At 33.5% G+C, this 20,863-nt stretch overlaps 1 protein-coding gene across 1 annotated transcript in view; it reads left to right on the plus strand.

Moving 5' to 3' along the window:
* Window positions 1–362: 362 nt before the first annotated feature.
* LOC121411837 (bifunctional epoxide hydrolase 2-like) overlaps window positions 363–20,863 on the plus strand; it is a 31,073-nt gene continuing 10,572 nt past the window's right edge. The window contains exons 1-8 of the mRNA XM_041604711.1: window positions 363–669; window positions 7,102–7,186; window positions 13,841–13,997; window positions 14,990–15,183; window positions 16,157–16,279; window positions 18,020–18,088; window positions 19,063–19,158; window positions 19,697–19,775. Coding sequence (XP_041460645.1) covers window positions 431–669; window positions 7,102–7,186; window positions 13,841–13,997; window positions 14,990–15,183; window positions 16,157–16,279; window positions 18,020–18,088; window positions 19,063–19,158; window positions 19,697–19,775 — 1,042 coding nt within the window. The 5' untranslated portion in view covers window positions 363–430. The remainder of the gene's footprint in view (window positions 670–7,101; window positions 7,187–13,840; window positions 13,998–14,989; window positions 15,184–16,156; window positions 16,280–18,019; window positions 18,089–19,062; window positions 19,159–19,696; window positions 19,776–20,863) is intronic.

The following is a 20,863-nucleotide window of genomic DNA, read 5'->3' on the forward strand; positions in this document are numbered from 1 at the left end:
ACTTTATTCTAATGCCAATGGGACATTTTTGAGACTCACTCTGTAGTAGGTTCTACAAGCACCGGATTCTACATAAAAACAAAAAGCCCCGCCCCTCCATTTACTTTTGATATGGTACGCCAGTGGTACAATTACATTGGTTTTGAAGGTAATTGTTTATACCTCGTGTGCTAAACGAATGTAAAATTTTAAATGTTTAGATTTTTACTACATTTTACAAGAACATATATCACCAGGGAGTCTTTTTGTGATAGCATAGGACAATTTCAATATATCTACCCACTTCAGTGCCCTTATTTTTTGCCTATTGGCTTGCCGTAGATCGCTTGAGCAAACACGTGCATTTGTTTTCTTATTTGATTATCGGATGCGTCTTAGATTGACCTCTCACTTAGTTTTTTATGCGTTACAATAGGGATTTTGCGATGCCATGACTCTGCAAATTGCAAGGACTGTGCTTCTTTCCAAGGGCAAAAGTACGCGAGGTGTGCAATTCTTAGCAATAACACAAAAACACTGCTCATTTTGGACCGATAGACCGTTTTCATCAACGTCAAGAATGACACAAAATTCGAAGAAAAAGGCCGTGTTATTTGACCTGGGAGGTGTCCTGTTTGAGCCGCCGCAGAATGCCCTTCGAAAGTACGGAGAACAACTTGGATTGCCCGGGTGAGTATCGGGCTAGGTCCACGTCCAGCTAGCTGTTTTTCGCGAGTTAGCGATCTATTGCCAAAGTTCAGTGTTTGTGTTACTGTTTGCTCTAATAATTCGCCATGTCATGACCTAATAAGATAAATATATGTGTGAAAGTTCAATCAAATGAGATATGAGACAGTATTTTATAAAAATAAGACAACTTTGATGAGACAATTAACTTAGTTAAGTAGATCTAAACAGACGTACATTATTTGTTCTAATCTAAATTCTAGTTCAAGTTCGTCTTTAATTATTTATCCATATATTGGAAATTTGTTTTGTTCACAATTTTAAGTCAATTAACATATGTAATAATGCCGTATTAAACATATAAAACCATTAATACATTTATAAGAATTAAATCCTTGCATACACTGAGTCAGTGAGTGACTGAGTGCCGTTGATGGTAGCTCGAGCTAAAAAGTAAAGCCGGGGAAATAATAGCAGCGCCATGTATCCTCTGGCAAAAAAGTGCTTAAATCCAGCTATTATCATTATTATTATTATTAAAGAGTAGATAGACCTCTACCTGTTTACATAAAGACTAAAGCCAAAGGGAAAGCCAGAACTAACAATTTAATTCCAAAAAGTTACTGTACTGCCTCCAAAGAGGTTTCAAATAGCATGTGTATTATCAGCATTTCATTACAGTTTTAAAAATTCTTTCCGATAATAAGAGCATGAAGCATATTAAATCCTAGACAGCTGGCAGCCATCTGTTTAGAGGAGTTTTTTTATCATTTTTTAATTTTTTTTATTTTCTCCTTGTACACAGACAGCTGGCTAGCATGCCGCTGCCATTATGGGACTTACGATGCAAATTCTCCCGATGGGGCTCATCGATTTTTGTCTTTATTTCATACAAATATATAAAAAGAACTTTACCAAAATAATAGTTATTATTCCCTTTTGGCCTGAAATGCACCTAAACGGGGAAAAATAAACTTAAAAGGGGAAAAAACAGCGACTTACTTTGGCTGTCGCGCAACTTCACTTCCCTGTTTAATCAAAACTTAATTCATAAACATGTGGCCATTGAGTCCCTGTACAGATCGAGCTAGAACTTCGGTCTTTGTATTTGGCCAGTGGAGTTCAGCGGAACAACCAACATACAGAGACCGTAGCTTTTGGTCTAGTTAAATCCTAGACCAAAAGCTTCAGTCTCTGTATTTTGGTTGTTCCACTGAATTGCGTTGGCTCCACTCACCAATACATAGACTGAATAGTTGTCGGCCTGTTCGTATAGACAACATATCAGCATGTACACTCGGCGGAAACCTGATTTTCTTTTTTTTTTGTACATACATGCAAAATGTCACATAATAAAGAAATTACATCCAACTTGACAAGAAAATATATAAAATTCAGAAATATTGTAGGCCTACCTTAGACCGCAGTTACCGCTAATTCTTTTTAAATGATGATCAAAATATTGGTCATCCTTGACCCTTTTGATAGTCTTGTAAGTTGCCATCTTAGATGACGTCATCATCCTTCCAGACGTCTTTACCCGTTGCCATACATGTATATCATGATTCGTGCCGCTGCCTTGCGTTTGTCTATGTGTGTGCGTTTAGAACTTGTCGCTTGCATTGATTTGCCAGGATATCAAAAAATTCTTATCGGAAAGCCTTCATAAAAGCCTAAAGACGGCAATGAATTTTCAAACATAAGGAATAAATCATTGGGGGAAAAAAGAAAGGAAGGAAGGAAAAAGAAAGAAGGAAGGAAGGAAGCTCAAAATTAAAAAATCATCTAAACTGTTAATAACAAGAAGACTCAAAACGAGTGCTGACACAACCAGTTATGAAAACTAAAAAATTAGATCCTCCGATCACATCACCAAAGCAGTAATTTGAGAACAATTTCACTTTTTTGTGATTATTTTGGTGGAAAAACTACTTTTCATGTGAGATTGTTCACTCTGATTCATAGTTTGTTCACTCTGATTCATAGTTTGATGACTCACAATAAGTTAGAGAACATGAAGAAATAGGAAGTTGATTATTATCCATCCTTCATTAATAATTAAGATACATGTAGTACTTTATTAGCACAACTTGCCACAATCAGAATACTATAGCAGGCAGAATTAAAAATGAATTGTTCTTATTTATTATGCAGTGCATATCAAAAAAAAGTTTACACTTTGAAAAGATCTTTATACATTTGTAATATCCGGAAGATTGTTCCACATTTTAACATTGGTACAGGTCCATTAAAGCAAATGACGATATAACTGTCGAAAAATATTTCCGCTTAAGTGAGCACCACTTACTTTTGAAAAGTTAGTGAAAAATAATTTGCGCAGAAATTTGAAATAGTTATGCGAATAAAAGTAGACCTTAATCATAAAGAACACATGAAATTCAGCTAGTAAAAGTGATTTGAAGATATCTTCTACATTATTTGACTTGTTTCCTTGCCCAAAACACTTCGAAGAGTGCATTTTGCCCCACCCCACTCCCCCACACACCGAGGCAATCGTGACGATATTTGCTTTACACTGAGCTGTGATTTACATGGAATGGCTTAAGCTTGATTTTCATTTTGTTAGTCATTGCTAAGCTTGGGAAAAGTGTGGAGAAACAAGTATTAAATGAAAAATGAAATGTAAACCAACTTTCAATGATAAAAACTTAGTGAAAAAATGCTAGAGATGTCTGATATAAACTTTTGTTCAGATTCAGTTATGTCCTCAGATCCAGCTGGCACAAATAGGGTAAAGGTTGTGCTTATTGAGTGTTGAAATTTCAATTTGGGTGGCAAAATTGTCACAATATGCTTGAATGCATCCGTTTTATTCCAATTGACTAAAAGTGCAAGGGAAATGTATGATAAATCTTTCGTAGTGTCAATTTGATTTCGTCCTTTCGACTTGACACAGCAAGAAAACGAGCATTTCTGCGCGAACAGATTTCTGCGAGCTTTACAGAAATGGACAGTGCTCACTCAAGTGTAACATTCTGACAAAACTTTTACTTTCATTGGATAGATGAGACCCAAACCCAAGATTATATGTGAAAAAATTACCCACGTGTTGTGTATTTTTTAATTTCCAGGACTTTTTCAAAGTGTAAACTTTTTTTTGATACGCACTGTATAGTGAAGCCTTGTTGCGCATTTGAAACTAAACTAGTTCAAATGCACAACATGGCCAGTATGCAAGGAAGCTGATGATTTTACCCTCACCAAGTTTCGAAATATCTCTTGTTTTTCCTTTTGCAAACATGGTTTCACTTCTCTGTGGTCATAAATTTGCTATTCATTTGTTTCTTCTTTATCATCAAATCTTACTAACGGGAAAGATTTGAAAAGTCTATAAAATTTTTGTTTCAAATTATGATGTCTATTTTTTGGTGTTAATAGATGCTCTAAGGTCTTATCTTTCAAATGCTATTAAAAAAATTTTGTTTTGTTCATGCTTGAGCGAACACGGAATGTTTTTGTCTGGGGTTAAAAAGGAGGCTTGCGCCAAAATGGCATAAAATTATAAATATGATGATCGGACTTCTTGCTAATTAGCAGACTTCCTCTTATCCTTTTCATTATCTTTGCCATAATTTTCAAATCATGCGGTCAAAATTCATTTTCAGATCTATTGATTTACTTAAATTGTTCTGTTGTTGTTTCGTTTTTTAATATGCTCTTTGTTAGCTTTGAATATTCCTTCTTCAAGCTAAAACAATTTTCAACCGAAATATGGGAGAGCGTGGAATTTTTTCAAATCCTTTCATTGTGTGCTACAAAGGTTATGGTCCCTTTTGAACAGTGCCACACAGATGGGCGGGGGCTCGGGATGCCCCCCCCCCCCTCAATTAAAACAAAATCATGAGCAAGAAAAAAAGTGGACAGGAAATAAAAGGAAAGATAGAAAGTAAAATATGATATGATTTTCTGAATATTATGTCAAAATCTATCACAAAATTTGATATAATAAAAAAGTGGGAATATTTGCGTGCTCACTTCGCTCGCTCACAACTTTTTAATACATTTTACCCGACCTGCCATATCTAGCTCCTTCAAAATTGACTCAATACACCATTGTCATTGAAAGACATGAATCCCTTCCTGTGTTTCCTGTCAAGCAATTTAACGTGCCACTGGTCAAAGAATCAATGACCCCTTGAAAAATACATTCATGTCTTTTAAAGGTACATAACATAATTTGTTTCATATAATAATAGGATTTGAATAATCACAAGTTTTTCCAATTAATGCAAATCTTCTTGCTTGGGTTGACAAAAAAAATCTTATTTTCTCAGTTACTTATGAAGGAAAATTAAAAGGTAAGAGAAGTTTAAATGAGAAAACAAAATAATTCAAGTAATAATTCACGTAAATAAATAAATTTGTAAATAAAATTTGACAGCATAATTCAAAAATTGTGGCACAAATAATGAAAAGGTCCAGAGGAACTCTCCTGATTAGCAAGAAGTCTGATCATCATACAGTATTACTCATATTCTGCAATTCTGGCGCAAGCCTCTTTTTGAACCCCCAACAAAACGTCCCGTGTTCGCTCAAGCATGAACAAAACTCATTTTTTTAAATTGCATTTCAAAGATAAGACCTTAGAGCACCTATTAGCACCAAAATATAGACATCATAATTTGAAACAAAAATTTTATAGACTTTTCAAATCTGTCCCGTTTTTTTTATACGCACTGTACATACGATAGATAATTCTATGCATTTCCTTAAATGCAATAAATTTTGTTTATGTCATGGTACATGTACAGCGGTGCTTCAAAGTTAATGAACGTCTCAAGAAACGCTTTGATCTGCTACAATGAGCTGCAATTTTGGTGAAAAGCTGCCGCAGAGCGCTGTCTGACCATCGCCTCTGCGCGAGCGCACCCGGCGGAGGCCGCGCTAGCTGCAACATGCATGCATGCCCGTTCCATAGGGATGCATATTTACTCACTTGCTGGCGATCAGTTCCAAGGACCCCCGTTTTCACAAACATATGTAGTTCCGAAGCACATTGCGAGGACTCTCCTTTTTACAATAAGCCCGCTCCAGCCAAGTCCCTGTTTTTTGTCTTGCCCGTGGCACACCCCTACGACTTTTTTGGTCGAGTGCCCCCCTCGGTATATACTTAAGCTTGGTTTAGTGACAAACATTAAACATCATTAAATATTTTACATCATAAAATACAAGAGATGACATATGACATTAAAAACCTTGAATGTTATAACTTGAGTATTTTTTACATGCGACTCTATGGGATTATGGTATTGTAAGGATTGAACATAAATAACTTTGGTTTTCAGTGGGCTAAACCTTTGATTTTGGTCTCATTTTACAGGTAAGTACAACAGGTAAAACAAAATACTTCTATACACATCATATTACAATTGAATTAATTACAATTTCTTTGAAATTTAAGTAAAAAACTTTTAAAAAATGAAATTTTACTTATTCAAAATTTACGTAACTTTGCATATCAAAATGACTTTTATGAAATGAATGAATCCGTTTAAGTTATATATCATCTGGAAGAAAATTTCATGAGCAATCCAAATATGGTAAGTAATTAATGGTAGGGGCAATGAAAAAACAGTATGGATTTGAATTGAATTATATTCAGGGTCCTAAAAAGTCAAAATATTTGCTCATAAAATATGAGTTTGTCACCCTACCTCACTTTTAATGCCATTTTTGGAATCCTCATGAAAATTTCTTTCAGAAAAAGTATACTTTTGTTTGCATACAGTAAATATTATGTTATGACCATTTTTATGCTGATGGGTGAGCAATAATTGGATTTCAGCAATGTAAAACAAATGGGGCGAGTTCATGACGCATGGCCTTATACGTCTATTGTACATTGTATTCTGTGTAAAGATACTTAGAATGGATCATTATCTAGCCCATTCATGCACTGTGCTGTACTTAGCTTACAATTGCACATAATTTTCTGCTATAGGAAAAAAAAAATCAGTCACTACTCATTTATAAGGTTGTGCCTTATTGGATTATAGTCCAATGTTATTCAGATTTAATTTCTTTCCCCAAATATTCAAACAGGTATTTCAATTGTCTAGCATTCTTTTTGACCAATATTTACTTTATTGAAAGCTTGTTTGCATACTTACAATTAACCTTTCAACATATTTATCAAATATATGCTTTGGACCTACACAATGATGAGTTAAGGTTTCAGGTCAAGATCTGTGTGATCATATCTGAATACTGCATTAATAAGAACCATTTGATACATACAGTAAATTTTAGTAAAAAATAATTTGTAAATACAATGTATGATTACCGGTAGAATGTTTCCATCATAGATTGCCATGCACACTGTACATGTCCTACACAAAGGTGCTGTTCAAGTCTGCCTGATCATAATATAGACAAACTTTGGTTTTCTGTCATTATTTTGCCTTCTTTCAACAGTTCTTTTCTAGAGAAAGCCATGATTAGAGGAAGGCCTGATAATGCTTTCTGTCGGATGGAACGAGGGGAATCTACTGCAAGACAGGTAAATTTCAGGATATGCCGATCATATTGCAATGAAATGGATTTTTTAATAAAAAAATTGTGAATCAATGAAAGAAGTCAATAAATTCCAGATGTTATCCAAATTATCTTTCATGTAATTCACCCTTGAAGGTGTTTCACCAACATTGGTTGTCTGACTAGTTGTCATATCTGACAACTTTCCTTGGTTTTAATTTGCTAAGAAGCATAGTTGTCTGACATTGGCAATTGTTTGATAATCAGTTCTGACAACACTATGAAATGTTCCCTTGGAAAATAATCTTTAAAGTGCCAACTCTATTCAGTTTCTGTCCATTCAATGCATCTAGCCATTTACAATTAAAAGGATAATGTTGAAGAAAAATAAGTCAAGAAATCATCTCTGAATCTTTCTTTTTGATATCAAGATTAAAGGAAACTTAGGGTTATGGCAATATGGTAAAGATAATAATAAGTATAGACCTTGAATTTGTATGTTTGGTGTAATTTTTTTAGATTTTAATTAAAAAAGCCTGCTAAGAATTTTATGGCTATGTTAATTAATGTTAATTTTTTCATATTAATGTTTATGATTCAAAATTCTTGCAGCATCTCAGTCAGACTGCAGGTCCCAAGAAAGTGGCTTCTTTCATCCAAGCGATATTCATGACTTGAGATGTTTTCAATTTTTCAATTTCAATTTATTTCATTCATAAAAAACACATAAATATACAGTAATAAACAAAAATATCAAAATAAGAATGTGGAGACAGCTTAGAAGAACCAAGTCTTATACAGTGCTGCCACCAAAATGCAAGCGCAAACACATTTTAAAATGAACATTTTAACATAACTAGAAAATAAAGATGATAAATACAAATACAAATTATTAATATTCCAAGACAAACCCTACACGATACTTGAACAAACAAAGCCTGATAATCTTATACACTGTAAGTAATATTTGTGTTTAAATAATCGTTTGAAAGAATTGAGTGATACACTTAATTTAATGTCATCAGGTAATGCATTCCAAATTTTAGGACCCTTAAAGAATATAGAATTGATACCAATATTGGTTCTCTCAAATGGCAAGTGAAAATCTAATGGCTTTCGCATATTATACAAGTAAAAATCAGAATTCAATTTGAAAAATGTTGAAAGACTAGATGGTATGATTTTATTAAAAACTAAAAACATGAAAACTGCAATATTAAAGTCATTCATATCAAAAATATTCATTAACTTCAATTCTTTGAAAATTGGTTTAGAATGGGCAAGATAATTGGCATGAAAAACTATTCTTATGGCTTTCTTTTGTAAGAGAAATAATCTCATCATTGAATAATTTCTAGAATTGGCCCATACAATATTACAATAATTTAAATAAGGTGAGATTATAGCATTGTAAATCATCAATAAAATTTTACGTGGAAAATGCCTCAACCTATAAAGTACGCCAATGCATTTTGAAACTTTGTTACAAACTTGATTGATATACTCATGCCATAACAGTTTATTATCCACAATCACCCCAAGAAAATTTATAGATGTAGCAACATTTATTTTAGTACCATTCATTTCAATAATAATGTTATTGTAATCAATTTTCTTATTGGTGAATATCATACATTGAGTTTTATTTACATTTAAAATCAATTTATTTACAACAAGCCACTGAGATAGTTTGCACAACTCATGATTGAAGTTAACCATTAAATTATTAATATTTGCGTCAGACATAAAAACACTTGTATCATCAGCATACAAGATAAAATGTAATTTCTCAGAAATATTGCATACATCATTTATGTAAATAAGAAATAATAAAGGTCCCAGGATGGACCCCTGAGGCACTCCACATCCTACTGTATCTAATTCAGATTTAACATTATTAATAAAAACATATTGTTTACGATTAAATAAATAACTTTCAAATAAATCTAAGAGTACACCACGAATACCATAATTTTGTAACTTATTTAAAAGAATATTATGATCTAAAGTGTCAAATGCCTTACTCAAATCCAAAAACAACCCAAATAATATTTCTTTATAATTAAAAGCAGTTGACACTTTACAAACTAAATCAGCTAATGCAGAGGATGTGGAGTGCCCGGGACGGAATCCATACTGGGATTTAACAATAATGTTATATTTATCCAGAAAATATAAGAGTCGATTGTATATACATTTTTCAAGTATTTTTGAGAAAACAGGTAACACAGATATAGGTCTATAATTTGAGACATTAGCAGGAGATCCATTTTTAAAAACCGGAACAACTTTGCCAATCTTTAATTGATCCGGAAAAACACCAACAGATCAAACAGAGTTAAATATGTTGCACAGAGGATAGCAGATAATATGTATAACTTTTTTAACAATTGAAATATTTATTTCATCAAAACCTGCACTAGACTGATTGTCAAAGCTAGAAGTGATTTTTATTATTTCACCGGGGGTGATTGGATTAAAAAATGCAGTATGAATATTACATTTTAAGTACAGTGTAAAATTATTGCCAGAGGTATTGCACTGTATATTATTAGTTAATGAGGAGCCAATCTCAATAAAATATTTATTAAATGTTTGTGCTTTTATGAAATCATCAGTAATAATTTCATCATTAACATTGATATTTTCAATATTGTTCTCTTTACTTTTTTTACCCATAGCTTTGTTAATAATTTTCCAAGTTCTTTTTAAGTTCGTCTTTACTTCAAAAAATTGATTTTCAAAATATTCCCTTTTAACACGTTTTATTTCACTATTAACTTTATTACGGAAGGATTTATACGTCCGTTCTCTATACTCAGTTGGATTTCTAATATATTTTTTATATAATAGAAACCTTTTATGACACATTTTGCGCAAGTCTAGATTAAACCATGGCTTATCTTTCCTAGATTTATTTTTCATTTCGACCTTTGGAAAACATTCATTATAGACTTGCATAAATTGATGCAAAAAATTATTATAACTAATATTTGGATCCTCATCAACTGTGTGCCAGACGACATTTTCCAATTTATTTGTGAAATCAAGAATATTATGATCATTAACGACACGTTTAGTTAATTTGATTTTTTTATTAGGTATAATAACCTTTGAGTGTATACAAAATATGGGGAAATGGTCGCTAACATCAGCAAGGAAAATTCCACATGACACATCATTTAAATCATTAGTGAAGATATTGTCAATCAATGTTACAGATTGATCCGTAACTCTGGTTGGATAATGAATAGTGGGATAAACAGACTTTGTCATAAAAGCATCCAAAAAATCATTAACATTTGAGCAAGAATCGGCATTATACAAATTAAGATTGAAATCTCCAATAAAATATAATAATTTGTTTTCGCTATTTACATTTTCTAAAAGAATATTCAAGGATTCGATAAAATTAGGAAATGATGAATTTGGAGGTCTATAGATAACATTAAATAAAATATTCTTTGGGCAAGACTTTATTTCTATGCAAATACATTCAATAGATTCAGAAAAAATATTGTATTCGTTTCTATGTACAAAGTTAAAATCATTACGAATAAAAGCTCCCACACCACCCCCTCTACGTCCTGTGCGGGAAAGACCTATAAATGAATAACCGTCAATTTTGTAGTCAGAATCATTTTGTTTAAGCCAAGTTTCGGTGATACCAATAGCACAAAAATCTAAATCAATGCAATTTAAAAATGATGTTAAACCATCAATGTTTTTCTTTAAACTTCTACTATTTATATGCAAACATGAAAATCTATTTTTGAAATTAATAAAAGACTCGCAATCTTTTAGACATGTATTGAATTCCTTTGGCAAATAATAGTTTTGATTGGGGCCATTAAAAGAATCACTACCATCAATTGGAGACAACAAATCATTGATCCTTGATAAATCAATATCTTGTAAACATTGTTGATAAAAAATGTCAGGCATTAAGTTAAAAAACATAAAAAAACAACAAAACAAACAACAAATATAAATGAGTTAACACATATATAATTACCAATATAGTTGGGAGGTAAAAAACAACCGAAACCAAACCAAACCACCGGGGATCTGTTCAAAATAATTGTTTTGTCTAGAACAATTTATATCAAAATGTTTAAGTATAATTGAATAAATACAATTGAAGAGTCAATACGAGTTAAAAACAAACAAGTAATCAAACAAAAAACTCAGTCTCATTTAGCAAGAAGCAATCAGATTACAGTTTGTTCAGATCACTTTGTCTTCTAATAAGTTGTCTGTCAAGTTTTCCGCCCTCATTTTTGACAATGGCGAAGACACGACCATCAGATGTCCAGGAAGACGTGACTTTTGGGTGGCGAGAGGTCTGAGTTAGAAGATCGGCATTCTTCTTCGTCAAGTCTTCGACTACCACCACGCCGGACCCTTTCAGCCTTCTCCGATGTTTCATCATCTGTTGCTTTGATTTGAAAGATGTGAACTTGACGATGATGGCAGGAGACTTCGAGCTACTGTGCGATTCGTCCCTAGAATTCTGACGATTCGGGAGTCGGTGGGAACGGTCGATGTCGACGGCTTTCATCTGGACGCCAATCGTCTTCGCGATATCAACCACAACAGCATCGGTGTCCTCCTCGGGTTTCACCTTTACTCCGAGAATGCGTATGTTGTTTCGACGCGAGTATTGCTCGATGTGATCCAGCCTGTTTGAGAGTTCGTTCACCTTATCTGCACTGGCTTCAACCTTGGATTTGACGTCATGGAGCTCGTGAAGTTTGACGTCGATCGCCACTTCAAGATCGTGGAGAGCAGCGATCTTTTCATCCAGGGCAACACGCAAACGAGACTCCATTTTCAGAAGATCATCGCTGATTTTTTGCCGCTCAGTCGCCATGGCTGAAGCCACAGCCTTTTGAACTATCATCTCAAGATGATCTGGGCTAAGAGCTCGGTCAGTGTTTGACGACTTTCCGGGTGGTGTGAACGAGCGTTTCTTATTTGAAAACCCCGTTGTTACTGGGGAAACTGGCTGGGCTGAGTCCGATTTAACTCTAAATCGGGTATTGTGTCTTTTCACAGCATCGGTAGACATAATGAATGAGTTACGTAACGACACAAGTAAAACGTTGAACAGCTCTCACACAGACTAGTACAAATTGAGTCACATAAAAACGTCAATGTGGGACTAGAAAGGCAAGTAGACTCTTCTTCTTCTTCTTCTTCTGTGTAGTCTGCTTCCTTCAATCCTGAAGATTCTTGCAGAACTTGGTGAGGTGTGTGTCACAAGGACTCTCTGTATTACAAACTACAGTGAAGGTACAAACTGACTCACCAATATAAATTCACAATAATGCAAGTTCTCCCGGTGGTTAGGAACAGATATCAACACATATATTAGTCCATTTTAAGATCCACAGATGGATAGTCCAATAAAAATAAAACGATGCAGTAAAAAAGAGAAATATCTGGAGCTACTGTTTAAAATTTTAAGCAACGCTGTTCAAACCCGTCATGAGGTTGATGTGCATATTTAATGAGGTTGATGTGGACCAAAACAACTCTTTTCATTCGGTCATTGCTGCTCTAATTGTGCATTGAATTTCATGAATTTGGTAACATTGTAAAGAAAAAGAATCATTCTTTCAGGTCATGTGTTTGGATTTATTCAAATATTTTGTAATATAGGTTAAAACATTAATCTGAAATATGCTACAAAATAAATATTTTCACCTGACAAAAGCTGCTATTTTCACACTTTATTTTTGTTTGAGCCCAAATGATTTTTATATCATGATAAAGCTGAATATGTATGCTTTGAAATGATATAGGTTTCAAAATAAGAATTGGTTTAATCGGGTCAAGATCACACTTTTCATTTGCCAAGTACATAAAGCAGTTTGAAAACAAGAATACTGCACTCTGATTGGTCAAAGAGACCACACAATGGCAAATTCCAACGGTCCCAGTGCCTGGGTTCGTGGGAAGGTCACACTTCCCATGTGGTAATCTCCTCAAATACCCCACGCCTGTTGTTTTGTGAACCTTATCCAGCCAATCAGAACTCTGGATTTCATGCAAGTACAAAATTTCAGAAATCTCGTCTTGTACCTTGGTGGGAAAAGTGTGATCTTGACCCGATTAAAAGGTGCCGCATATCAAGAGTGGCATTGTGAGAAAGTACAGAAGTTCAGCTTTATGGTGATATAGATATCATCGAGGCTCAAAATAAAAAGTTTTGCACAATTTGCAAAAGAAAACAGAGGAAGAAAATTCAGTTTTGAGGCACATTTTCAGGCCAGAAATTTACTTATTTAATAAAATATTGTATACAAAATACATGACCAATATGAAAGAGTAACTTTTACTCTATCTGATGGTACAATAATGTTTCATTTAACTTGAGGTTAAAACAGGTAAATTCTTAGAGAAAGAAAATCTCACGAATCACGAGATTTCGCAAGGAGGAGGATTCAGCCACGAGATGATTTGGATGAATCTGGCCTTTTTGCTCATTAGTATAGGGACCTGCGGTCTGACTGATCTGCTCATTCGTATGTGCATTATAATCAACTTTTCAAAAAGAAATTTTCCACTATTCAATCTCATGACAGGTAATAACTTTATCTGTAATGAAAATTAATGTACCACAATGAAATGCAGTCTATCATATCATTTCTCTTATGATCATCTTCCAAACCAGTTTGCAGAAGAGTTCAACAAGGATTGTCAGGATCTGTCCAAGGAAGAAGGCCAGGAGCTTCCCAAAGAGTTCAATGCTAGCAGCATGTTTGATACCTTCATGAATATTAAGATGGTCCCACAAATGCTGAATGCTGTCACTGTCCTCAAGCAAAATGGTAATGCGGGCTTGAACCTTGCATCATGCATGTAATTTTGGTTGTCTCAAAGTGCATATTGTTGTTGCAAGTATTATTGAGAAGGGGGCGGGGAACTCAACTCTATTATTGTACACACGGCAACCTATGTTTAAAAAAAAAAAATTCTCACTAATTCTCTATTAATTTATTGGTCAACTATACCCTATTAATATAATTTCATGTTTTCTTTCGAATTCGACCATCTAAACAAAGTTAAAATTTTATTCCACTTCCAGAAATATGCCACTCTTTCTGTTTTTTTGTGTGTGTGCATTGAAACCCTTTCGTCACACACATATCTGGCGAGCATTTCCTGAAATGACTTGTAGGATGTTTTATCTAACAAGTTGTGTTTTATTCGACAGTATCCATAGTGACAGCTCTTCTTAGCCAATCAAAATCAATGAAAGTTGTCAGATCTGGCAATTTGTCAGATAACAAATATTGATAAATCTCTGCCCAGGCCTCAACCAGCAAAAAACTATGTTTGTACAAGAATATAGTTGAGTGGGCCTATTGGCAGGGCAGATTGAGAGAGAGTGTGTGTGTGTGTCTGTATGTATTAGGAGTAAGCATCTTAGGGAAGGGAAGACTTTTTGATTGGGGGGGGAGTGGTGTTTCAACCATTTTTATAACTGATTTCATTGTTTCTCCTTTAAGTTATATATGATTTATGCTTGTATCAAGTTAGTGAAAAAAGTCAAAATATGAAATGTAAAATATTATATTATGTGTTTTGAAATGTTAAATTGAAATGTTATATATTTTTGTTCATGGAATCAGAATAAAACAGTAAGGAAAAAAAAAATCTTAGATGGTTAGGAATTGTCAAAAAAATTTATTCAGTTTACTTGATTCATTTAAAATTTGTTATTGTTTTTGTTCATCACTTGTTTATTGCATCTACTTCAGACTGTTTTTGGACAGGGAAGGCAACATAATATTCAGTTCTCTTTTTAATCTTATATTAGGCATAAAAACAGCAGCAGTTACCAACAACTATATTGATGATCGAGAGAAGAACTCAGTAGGTGCTGGGGTCATGACGGCTCTTAGCTCCTTCTATTTTGATCACTTTGTTGAATCCTGTCGGTTTGGGAAACGTAAACCGGACCCAAGTATCTTCAATGAAGCTCTAAGGAAACTAGATGTTCAGGCACAAGAGGTTTGTGAAAAATTTGAAAAAAAAATTGACAGTGGTTGAGAAAGTTCATAAATTACAACAATTGTCTCATTATTATTATTATTGTTATCATTATTATTATTATTATTAATGTTGTTATACTTACTTACTTACTTGGATGTTGAGACGTAAAGCAATATGCTTATGTGCCCCTCGTTGATTTTCTTATCTTTGGTAAGGTCTGTACTTTTCGTTATCATTGTTATTATTATTGTTATTATCATTTTTTGTTTATTGTTTATTGTTTTTGTTTTATTTATTTATTTATTTATTCATTTATTTACTTGGCATAAGGAACATATACAAGCACTAGGTTAAGGAGAGTCACATGAATACTGGGAAAGGAAAAAGATGTATAACAGGTTTCCTGGGAAAGTGGAACAATGGATTTTAATAGCTTTGCCTTCAAGATATATTTTTGGATTTTGCTTCTAACAAAGAGAATGATACAAAGATCATTGGTTTTGTGGAAGCTGTAATTTTGATTCCATGCCTATATTAAAAATTCAGTAATATCCATATTTCACAAATTTCGGCTACAGATGCAAAGAGTTGTGTTTGGAATGACTGATGACTTAAAATCAAGTGTTTTGCTTTTCATGTGACACCTTGTATGACACTGACAAATAGGGATTCTGTAACTCAGCTGTTAGGAGAATTTTATAAAAAGATATATTGATTGTTTTAGCTGTCAAAATCAGTTATATCCAACATTCACCATATTAACAGTCTGACACCTGTGTCTCTCAGCCAATCAAAACAAGGGGAAATTATCAGATCTGACAACTTGTTAGATTCAACAACGTTCCATGATTTTGATCGGCCGAGAAGCACAGTTCCTATCATGACTGCCAGATAAAACATTCTTTGTGAGATCCTTTCATCAATCTTGTAATCACTTCCAAAATTGCAATGGCTTTTCAAGATACTCACAGTATTATCTGATGTCTTACAGACTGTGTTTCTGGATGACCTTGGACCTAATGTAAAAGCTGCAAGAGAAATGGGTATCTCAACCATCCTTGTGAAGGATCCGTCTGCTGCCCTCAAGGAACTACAGGAAGTCACCGGTATAGACGTAAGTCAGACGATAACAATAAAAATAATAATTTTACTCTATAGTAGGAAGTGGACATAAGATCAAATATTAAAAGTGATCAATGATGATAATGAAAGCTGGATTTGTAATTAGAGTGCCTTTTCCAGAGTTTTAATTTTAAATCAGTAAATTTTAAAACAGTAAATTGCCAAATTGTCTACTGCCAACTCGTCCACTCACCACATGATCTACTTTCATTTAGTCTAATGCCATTCCGTCCATCAACATTTCATCTAATAACCATTTGGTTCAATAACCATTTGATCCAATCATCACTTCGTATAATGACCATTTCGTTTCATAACCAGTTGGTCTACTATCCATTTCATATTCATTCATTTTTCACAATTTAACACTTCGTCCAATGAGACCTAATGATGTATGGACTAAATGGCTATTGGACCAACTGGTTATTAGATGGAATGGCTTAGAATTAATGAAAGTAGACCATGTGGTGAGTAGACGAACTTATGGTAGACCAAATGATAGTAGACGAGTTGGCAATTGGATTAATTGGCATGAGACAAATTGGAAATAAACCGTCTAATCATATACTATTACAGAAAGCACAAAAACATAACGTTCATGTGCGAAATACTACCATAACTACCCATCCAGAAAAAAAAAGTAGAACCTCTAATCCATCTTTAGGTCATATTCTGCCCAGGATGGACATATGCCTTGGGGCAATTTCATATCGCTGTTTGTAGGTTATACCCTTTTGTGCTAATTGAGATAACCTTAATTTTCCCTTCTTTTAACATTATGAGAATGTGTTTTCTGTGCCCCAAATTAAATTTTGAAAAATATTGAATTTTTAATGTAGACACTTTTTAGTAATGAGAATTTTAGTCTTCAAATATCTGATTTCAACTTCAGCTGATGGAAATCAAAATGATTAAGAATCTGATTAAAGACGCCCAAGAAAATGTTACTTGTCTGCTTTACACAGTAAAAATGCTGTTTAAATTTTTTATACAATGTTGTTTACTACATGAACCTTACAGTAGTTGTTTAAACATTTTGAATAACTATTAAATCTTAAACAACAAACTTTAAATTTGAGTGTTTAATTCTCTACAAATTAACCATGGTTGTTTAAAGTATTGAACAACTTTTTGTAAAGTTCATATAGTAAACTGTGGAGCGTTGTGGCCCAGTGGATTAGTCTTCGGACTTTGAAACAGAGGGTCTTGGGTTCGAATCCCAGCCATGGCGTAATTTCCTTCAGCAAGAAATTTGTCCACGTTGTGCTGCACTCGACCCAGGTGAGGTAAGTGGGTACCTGGCAGGAATTTATTCCTTGAAATGCCACCGCGCTGTAAAAGGCTGCGGGGCTAAAGCCAGGGTAATAATTTCCAATGGAGCGCATAGGGACGCATTTGGCAGTGATATGCGCTATATAAGCATGTTGGTATTATTATTATTATTAACAGTGTGGTATTAACACTTTTTATTTCATTTCATTTTTCATTTCATTCGTTTATTTCCATTTTCAACATTTACAGTTTCTTCTGTACATGTTGACATATATGAATAACAAAACATATTTCAAATATTCCTGTACAGAAAATTATATTCATGATTATTACAAATCAGGTTGGAAATGGAGGAGGCTGCTAAAAAGCGGAGCTTGTAGAGTGCAGCCTCCTAAACTGTGATAGTCACATCCCTTTGAAATAAAAACCCTCATTTATTTTTTTTATCTGCAACTTCTAGGTATTCCAAGAAGCCAAACCTATTTCTGTTCATCCGGACAGGGTTCCTCATTCTTATGCCACAACCAGGGTAAGTTTTGTGATTTATTCAGGATAGCAAATTATTTGAAGCTTTATTTATTCTGTTCTTTAAATTGGCAACAGTTCTATAATTGTTACTTAATATTCCTTTTTTCAATTTAGGTTGACATGTGTAACATATTTATATCTCACAGTCAGGTAGAGATTAATGAATAATGATTGTAGGAGTTTGATGTCAATCTTTGTAGAAAAAAATTGTGATGTTAAAATTTTCCACAATTTTGCTAATTTGAGGACATAAGTGATTATTTTTCTTGTTGATAAATATTTCATTTTAAAAGTTTTGAAAAAAGTTACTTGTGCAGTATACATGTAAGTGGGCATAGTATATGTTTTACTTTCATTTCTTTTCTATATTTCAATTTATTTTTCATGTAATCAAAGTATTTTTTTGCAGGAGTTTCTGCATTTTATTCATAAATCAACAAAGCAAAATATAATGATACAATAACAATGACATAAATGAGTACATTTTGTGTGACAATTGAAAATATAAATAATGAATAAGGCTGAAAAATACATAAATGAAGCATGTAAAATAGTAAAGTGGGTAAAAATGCAGGGGCCAGCTATAATAAGCAGGTAACTGCTTGAAACAATAGCAGCCATGAGGGAGAGCTACATGGGAACCGTAATAGTATAATCCATTAGATAATGATCAAGGACTTTGAAAATAACAATGGCGATTGTACAAACTTAGAAATGTAGAGGCATGTTCCAATTTTTATCATGCACTTTCTTCACTTGTCATATCTTTGATTATTGTACAGTAGTTACAATAATATAACTGAATGAATAAATATTAGGCCTATGTGATTAATCTCATATTGGTATACCCCTTTTTGCTAATTAAAAGAAAATGGATTTTTTTTCTTCCCAAAATTACATGTATTTTCATGTGGTAAATCATTGTGGACAATACAATGTAGATCTAAATTCAAATATATTAATGTTTTCCTTTAGAGTGGAGTAAAGTTCCATTATGTTGATGTTGGTAGCGGTCCACCAGTCATCTTTTGTCATGGGTTCCCCGAATCATGGTATGAATGGAAATCTCAGGTAAGAGGTGTCCTATGGCTGAGGTCACTTATTTACAGTTACATATCTCAGGTTTAAATCAGTTATTATTTTGTCATGTCTTGTCGTGATCTGATTTAAGTAGGAGTTGATATTATAACATGAATTTCACAATCATGATGGAGATTTCAGGACAAAACAAGTACACCTACAACCATACCATGTTGAATATATTGGTTCTTCTGATCACTGAAAATAATGCTAATGTGATGCTTTTTTGTAAATGGTCACGTTTTCAGCCCAGGATGTGAAATGGCAAAAATAATGAATTTAACTGAAAGAATATACTTTGGTTGCCAATAGTACATGAATGTTAGAAAGATTATTTTTATTTCCCAAGTTTTATTCATTATTGAATCTCCAACTTATTCTTCTCTTCCTAAAGAAATAACATCAAAATCAATGTGATAACAATCTTAGAATATGTTGATTCAGATAAAAGAAATAAAGAAAATATCTATTAAATATTTGAAGAAAAGTATTCATTGAAAAGAAAATGAATATGATGATGTTTTCTTAGATCCCTGCTGTAGCTGCTGCAGGTTTCCGTGTGATTGCTATGGACATGAAAGGATATGGAGAGAGTAGTAATCCACCAGGTATGAATGTTTGAACATTCATTTTGTTTTTGGACTATTTTTAATCACTCTTTGTAACAAAGAAATCCTATATATATATGAATGAAATATGCAATGGACTTATTTTGTACATGTATGTTGCAGGCTTTGATAGTTATACAGTGCGTCCCACAAAAAATGAAACTGAGATATATCGATGATTGGTTATATCTTAATCACAAATACAATAGAAAAATAAGCTATCATTGTAAAACGTAGAGTCTCCTCTTTCATCTGAAATAACCTAGATTATTCCTCATTCATGCATAAGTGAGTAAAAATAATTTGAAGAAAGGATACCAAAAAGTCACTTGGCGGGCAGTATCTGGGTTTCAAAAGGAAAATCATATTTGTAAAAACTTCAATATCTGGTCTTTAATTTGATACTTTAATTGCAGAAAATGGTCATGAAATGGCAAAGTTCTGTTTATGTGAAATAAGGTTTATATTTCAATAATTTCCTAAAATGAAGAGGTTTTCAAGGAGAGATCTCAGAATCACTTGACACTCCGCTTTGTTGACGATCAGCCAAACATAAAGTCTTGTTAACTGTGCGATAGCTTTAATAGGAAATCAATGAAAACATGTTTGTTTAATGAAATTGTTGAAATACAAGCGTTGTGTCAACAGAACAGAAATTTGTTATTTCTTGACTATTTTCTGTGATTGAGGTGTCATATTAAAGGGCAGATAATGAACTTTTTAGGCATGTGATTTTCTTTTTGAAATTCAGATACTCCCCACCAAATGACTTTTTAGAATCCTTTCTTCAAATTGTTCTTGCTCACTCATGCCTGAACAAGGAATAATCCAGTAAGTTATTTTAGATGAAAGAGGAGGTACTTAGCTTTACAATGATGGTTAATTTGTCTATTGTTTTTGTGGCTAAGGTATGATAAATCTTCGTTTCATGTTTTGTGGGATGCACTGTATTTTGCAGTAAATTGTGTGGAAGAGTTGTGGTGTAGTGGTGGTGTAGTGGTTCTGGCTCTGGCCTTGTAAACAGAAGGTCACATGATCGATCAAATTCCCCTCGTGGCCTAGCATCCTTTGTCACTGTCCTCCCAAGT

This window comes from Lytechinus variegatus, chromosome 1 (genome assembly GCF_018143015.1).
Source record: "Lytechinus variegatus isolate NC3 chromosome 1, Lvar_3.0, whole genome shotgun sequence".
Taxonomy (NCBI): domain Eukaryota; kingdom Metazoa; phylum Echinodermata; class Echinoidea; order Temnopleuroida; family Toxopneustidae; genus Lytechinus; species Lytechinus variegatus.